General features: G+C 33.2%; 1 protein-coding gene across 1 annotated transcript in view; it reads left to right on the top strand.

Moving 5' to 3' along the window:
• The window catches only part of LOC106460471 (transcription intermediary factor 1-alpha-like), a 59139-nt gene that overhangs the window by 34205 nt on the left and 17846 nt on the right, over positions 1 to 7088 (top strand). The window contains exons 4-10 of the mRNA XM_022387208.1: positions 1044 to 1254; positions 1940 to 2257; positions 3131 to 3603; positions 4136 to 4503; positions 4750 to 4891; positions 5531 to 5657; positions 6009 to 6092. Of these exons, the coding sequence (XP_022242916.1) occupies positions 1044 to 1254; positions 1940 to 2257; positions 3131 to 3603; positions 4136 to 4503; positions 4750 to 4891; positions 5531 to 5657; positions 6009 to 6092 (1723 nt within the window). The remainder of the gene's footprint in view (positions 1 to 1043; positions 1255 to 1939; positions 2258 to 3130; positions 3604 to 4135; positions 4504 to 4749; positions 4892 to 5530; positions 5658 to 6008; positions 6093 to 7088) is intronic.

Consider the following 7088-nt stretch of genomic DNA (forward strand, 5'->3'; position numbering starts at 1 on the left):
GCCAGTTTGCACTGAGCAGCGGTACTATGAGGCATTTGGTCATGTTGCTCCCAGCACTATATTTTTACCTAATAATTTATATAAGTGGTTTAATAATCTGGCCATCCTAGTGCTTCTCACCCATGATAATCAAAGACAGATCATACATCTGAAGAAAATTATTTTTTCACTATTCAAGGATGGCTTGTCTGACTTTAATAGAAACTGCTCAGTGGTGCCCAGGGTACATGCCATACCTTAGGTACGCCACTGTTTCTACTTGCTTTATTTTTTATCTTGGGGGATCAGTCTCACTAGCATCACTAACTGTGACCTTTTTGAATCCCTCTCTCTTTTAAAGAGTTGTCATGAAATCATTTAGAAGCCACTTATAATGCTTTCGAACAAAGAAGTGTCCCTCCGCAGGTAACAAAGCATCATTACAGCATTACTGATCAAGTCAGTAACTTGCAACAAACACAAAACAAAAAAACATTTTCTCCTACTTCAGAGTATCATCAGAGTGAAGGAGGGAACAAAGTTGTTCTATTTATACAAAAAGTGTTAAAAAAACTGGAGAGTAAAAACAAGTCAGAAAATACAAGAAATGTTGTTTCTGAAAATCTTGATTCCCAAACATTTTTGGGGGAAGCATACTTTGAACTCTCTTAAAGGGATCATGCCTATAAGGCATTTTTTCTCCTCACCTCAACAGGGTTACCCATCAACTCTTAAAGATAATGAAAATGCTTAATGCTAGAATCTTGTCCAGTGTTTCAATGTTTTTAATAATAATTGAAACAGATCTTCTTAACATAAAGTTATCAACCTTTTTTTTTCTACCTTAGTTTATATTTATGTATCTATGAAACTAGACTAAGAGTTAACTTTTGAAAATAGTTTTAAAATTCATCCTTTGGAAAAGTTGTATGTATAATTTTCATGACAAATGATTGTAAGTATCTGCTGAAACTTGTAGACACTTACATTGTTAGAAGTACCTCAGTACATTTTGAATGGTGTAAGCTTTGGAAGAAAAGTCTTAATGTCCTGGTTTGTTATAGGTTCATCACTGAAATCAATCGGCGAGGAAAGCTTCTGCTTCAAGAACTGAATGAAGTATGTAGTCGGAAGAAAAAACAGCTGACTATGAAGAATGAAGAACTTGTATCTCTCTCCCAACGGTTGTATCATTGTCAGAGATTTGCCGAGTCGGTCATTACAAAGGGAAGTGACATAGCTCTTGTGTACAGCAAAAAGGCTTTAACAAACCAAGTAAGATGTTTGTTTGCAAATGAGGGACTAGTAACATTATAACAGATGATTGCTGCTTGTACATCTACAGGAACAAAAATCTAGCTTAGATCATATATTTGTAAATGCTCTATTCAACCATTGTTTTTTCATAATAACTAAAATCATGATCCTTGGACTTTGAGGTTTATACTTAATTTCAACACAAGATGCTAATTGGAGTGGTATATCTGTCATTTTAGAATAAAATCTAATTATTGTTTAATTTCTGTAAGCAATTTTGAAATGCATAATGATGTAGGACTACTTGTTTTAATTTTCTTATAAACTTTCTACCTAACATACAGGAAGTTTTATAAAATACTGCTATAACTTGATGAAGAATGAAAATGTTTCTATTCAAGAAACAGCTTTTATTTCAAAAAGTCTTTTTTTTTCTCTTAAATGTGATCTTTGGAGCTTAGATTATATGTAGGATGTACTTCTCATATTAAAGAGTTAAATCAATTGTCTTTATAACAATACATTTTGTATGTCCAAATTTAATAAAAAGTTAAGTATAAGCTGTCTGTTGTTGAATTTTAATAATCTTTTAAAATCATGAATTGGTGGTGCAACCATTCAGAGCACAAAATTTTGTTTATTTCTACTTTTTTTTTTTTTAACTTTTGAAAAGACCTGTAACTCCTGGTTTCTTCTTCCTCAGCTTAGACATGTTCTTCGACGTCGTTGTGAAGTACCCAATCCTCAACATATGGTTGACATAAAATTTGCCTATGAATCTCAGTTCCTGAGTGAGTACATAAGCCACCTTGGTTGTCTGATGGTTGACCAGCAGCCTGTTGGTGGGATGCTTCCTGGTGGGATAGGTAGAGGCCAACAAGTAGTTAACCCTTCCCTGAGGATGCAGGCACCATCTATTACACATGGTACACAGGTAACCGCAAACAACCAGCCTGTTTGTACAGTCAGTAGTGACAGGTCAAAACAAAGAGCATGGCCTAGCCCAAGACAGCCATACAAGGTAGCTCATAGTTACTCCTAAAACGGAGTTGAACAGTTCACACTGTCTGCTCTGTCTCAGACTAACACATATACACTAATGTGTAGTATGAAGAAAAAGGATAAATGTATAGTTTGGTAATTTTGCTGTATAAAATAATTTTCACAGATAAAAAAGTGGTTTAATCATAAACTATATTTTTTTTAGACTTTAGCACAATGTTAATGATGTGTTCGAATTAAGTAGCATAATATATTTTCAACATTTTAGTAGGTCACAATAACCAATTTTCAGCTTTTTGAATCTATTTTGAAGATGTTGAATTTGAATGGGCCAAGGTTAAGGATTTAGGAAGGATGTCTACATAATCACTTGATAATGGAGTCCAAACTTAGTTAAGACCTTTAAGAGTTATACAAAATAGTTAGTGAACATTTGTTAAACATTTAATATTCTTGAGTTGACTGCAGAATGAGCTGCAACTGTCTGTTAGAGAAACACTTGCAGAATTATATTGGTGACTATACAATTTACTTATGTAGCTCAAGTGTAGAGGATGACATTTTGAAAACCTTTCTGCCTTTTGTTTTCAGGTCTTAGTTTTATTATAGTGTATGCTTTATTACTACATAGAAAGCTTCTATGTACTTGTAATGAAATGTTCACCAGTTTTTAACTTTTAGAAAAAACTTTTAATGTTGATAAATGATCTGTTATGATATACAATAAAAACGTTAGAAAATGAAGATTATAAAAAGTTATTAATCATTGTCATACAATCTTCACAACTTTGTCTGATATTAATTTTGTTGTGTCTTTAAAATAGAATGGTTTCTTAAACATAACATTTGAAGCAGTGGAGAGGTAGATAAGTACTTTATTTTCTAATTACAGCCTAGAGGAATGATTCCGCCTCAAGGAGGCCGACCTCCAGGTTCCTATGGAAATGTTAGTGGGACAAATATGTCTGTGAGATCTCGTGGGCCTGTGATGGCCCAACCTCTCAATAAGGGTTACCCGCAGCAGCAGGTTTCATCCTCTACTCATTCCAACTTAGCTGGTCATTCTCCTGTACAACTAAGGAACCTATTGAGCACAAGCCAGCAGCAGGGTATTTCCCCACGGTCCAACCAAACAACAGCTAACTGGCAACAGCGCATGCCTGGAAACCAGGTTAGGGGCCCAAACCCTCAAATGGTACAGCAAACAAGACCTTATCCTGTGCAGTTACGGCCAGCAAATCCTCAAGCATCTCCCTCTCCATCACAAGCTTCTCCATCCTCAGTTTCTCTCTCACTCCCTGTCTCATTAAATTCGAACATTACCATTTCTCCTGTTAAAACTCCTGTAACCAGCAACAGACAAAGGTTTGTGATTTATCTTGTATATGTTATCAAAACCTAACATTCTCAGACTGGAGCATTTTAACATATTTCTTGACATAATGTATGATGAGTAACACATTGGTTTCATGAGTTTGGGTGTAAAAGATGAGAAATGTATTAATGCTATGGTCATAGTTATATTTTAAGTAGAAGATGGAGTGACATTTATATGCATACAGCTACAAATATATAGGGTTGGCCATTCATATTGTATTTAGCATGACATAAACTTTACACAGTTCTGATGACTATACCATCAATTAATGATTTCTAGCTGATGTCTTAAGTCTTAGTGGCTGTGGTTATCTTCTGGAAGGAAAATACAACAAAATTATTAACTTTATTGGGGGTGGTGAGTTGCAATGGACAACTCTGTAGAACATTTATTTCAGTGTATTTTTTATAATTATTATTGCTATATGGGCTCAGTGACACATTTTAGACCTCTCTTAAAATACATAATAACTAACAGAGGAATTTAACCATTTCTTAAACATAACCTCAACTGTTGTAGCAGTCAAGTACAAGCTCAGAGATCAGTTACTTCCCGAACAAGTTCTCAGCCAAACCAGCAGAAATCTATTCCACTTTCAACACCCAACCTTCCACCAGGGCTTCAGATAATGCCTCATCCACCACCTCGCCAACCATCACCATCTCAAGTGATAGTTATTGATGATGATCCTGCGCCTGTGACAACTACTACTTCAACCGTTACTATGTCTCATGCCCGTAGTATGGCAAACACGTCGAGGTTGAGTCATTTCTCACCAGGGAACAATTCTTCACCTGGAACAGTCAATAGAGTCAATCATCCACCTTCCCATGACAATCGCATGCACTCGTCACCCATTATAAATCACATAGCTAACAGAACAAATGGTAGGTACATGTGTTCTTGTAGTTGTGTACTTGATTTATATGTAGCAAAATTAATTTACAATATTAGAAATATAATTAGATGAACATAACCTGCTGTCATTGGAATTGAAAAAATAATTGTTAAGATTTGAAGAAAAAAACACATTTAATTGGATATGCCTCTACAGTATAATCCTAACTAAATGAAATTTTATATATATATGTGTTTCCTAACTGTACTTATTTCAAACGTACAAATATTTTTAGTTTCACCTGGTTCCAACCCACTTCCTTCTTACATTGTCCCATCAACAACTATCAACACAGCATCAGTATCCATACATGGAACAATTCCTGACAGTGTTAGCCTGTCAACCCCTCAAACCACAATGGTGCAAAGTCAAGACAGGTAAGTTATGGGCAAGATAATTTTACCAAATCCAGATTCAGTGTTATGTGAATTAGGATATATCTAATATAGTAATAACCACATGTAAAGTGTGGGACTTTATTATATTGTAGTTAACACGTTCAAGACTAACAAAAGGCAACAAGGATATTTATTGCCTACACTGATGATTCTATAAACAACACATTGAATGAGTAGGGTAGTAGTAGTAGTTTTTTTTTTGATGACTTACAGATTTCTAACTCACTTTAAAAATGTTAAACAAAACTCCACATTTTTTTGTAATATATGCGCCAGAATATAAAAGCAAAACTTTAATAAAAATGTGATGGATATAAATAGGAAATATATCAGAAACACTTTTACATATATAAGTATCATTTATATTGCCAGAAATCTGTTCTTAGCCATTAAAACTTTTAAAATTGTCATTTAACTTAGTGGCCTGTTTTTATTATTTTTGTTCATAATATGAACGGTTATTTTGTTGCTGTTTTTTAAGAAATTTTGTGTTCCTCATTTTCTTCTGATTGAATATTTGTAAATAATATTGTGTTTTTAGTGAAGTTGATGCATCGATCACTTGTGTATTTTGTTCTAGAGAGGATCAGTAATTGTTTTATGTTTTTCTTTTTCTAGAGCCACAGGTATTGGTGTTCAAATAAATGGTGAACATAAGTCTTCAGGTGACCAGATGCCTACTTGCAGTGGCCAAGGATATCCACCCAAAGAGGAGTCCATTGTCGATGCTGCTTCAAGAATATTGGTAGGTTCTATTAATCTTACTTCATAATTGTGCACAATCTAATTTTGTTCCCATGCATACTGACATTTTGTATTTATTGATAAGTTTAATGTATTTCAATCAAGTAATGCATCAACTTTGTTTCATGAAACCTATTAATTAATGTGATATTGTAAACAAAACCTTTTGATCGGAAGAAACATAAAAATGTGATTTTCCTTATAAAAGGATGCTTACAGTGTCTGGAACTAAACCTATTACAAATAATAGTAACAAAACTGTGACTGATAATGCAGAAAATTTCTGACGTACAGATAAAAATGTGTAAAAAATTCATTGAAACTAGTGTTTCTTATCCTATTTTTATATTAGAGTGAATTTGCAAACCAGTCTATAGGAAGTATATTAAAAGATGAAGACAAAGGGACAACAGATGATGGTTCTTCAGGAGAGAAGGTAAGAGAATGAACATGTTGGACTTTAGTGGATGGAATTTGAAATTTATTAGGCCAGCCAAAGGAACATATTTTAGAATTTCAGAAGTAACATTCTTCCAAAATATTATTAGAATACCAATTGTCTATAAAAAAAAAAAATACAGTACTTACAAAATGTTAAGAAACCTGGTGTTATTCTACCTCTTATATTGCTTTCTCACTCAGTTATCTTTTTTTCGGTGTTGCGAGAAAGTGTTTTTTGCCTGTTGCATAAAATATTTGACATAACAGAAATTGGATTATACTCGTGATTGATACAATATAGATGTGTGCGTACACACCCATTAGGTAACTTTTTACACTAGAATAAAATCACACACAACCATCATTCTTAGGGTTATTCAGTATTTTGTGACAAAAATTGAAAATCTGTTTAAATATTGTTGCATCAGTATAAAGCTATAACCAGCCAGACAGCCAGAAGAATGATTTTTTTAGGGGCAGGTATAATATAGTAAGCCAGTTAAAATAGCATTTAATAGTGAGGTTAAAGTAATAAAATAAAGTTTGTAAAGTGTAGCCAAATGTTATTAAAAACATTTTTCTGTCTGTGTGAATAGCATATGCAGTTGGAGTACATTTTTCGTTATGAATTTTCATAAGTTATTAATTTAGCTTTATGTTTTAGAAAACAAAGTAAAAACACAACTTGCTGAAATATGGGATGCAAAAAATGGCTATTAAACTGATTAGAAAGTGGAAATATATGTTGATTTGGCATATATACAATGTCAAGTTGGAAGTAATCATAAAATGACACAAAAAATGAAGATTACATTTCACCTATTTTTTTAACGGATAAAGTGGAGTTACTGAAAGAAACTATATTGATAAATGCTAATCTTTATGATTTATAAACTTTTAAAATATTTTTGATAGAAAAATTTACTCATTTAAGTTGTGTGTTTATGCATCATATATATATGATGATGATTTTTCCAAGCCCGTTCCCTTG

Source organism: Limulus polyphemus, unplaced genomic scaffold (assembly GCF_000517525.1).
Source record: "Limulus polyphemus unplaced genomic scaffold, Limulus_polyphemus-2.1.2 Scaffold777, whole genome shotgun sequence".
NCBI lineage: Eukaryota > Metazoa > Arthropoda > Merostomata > Xiphosura > Limulidae > Limulus > Limulus polyphemus.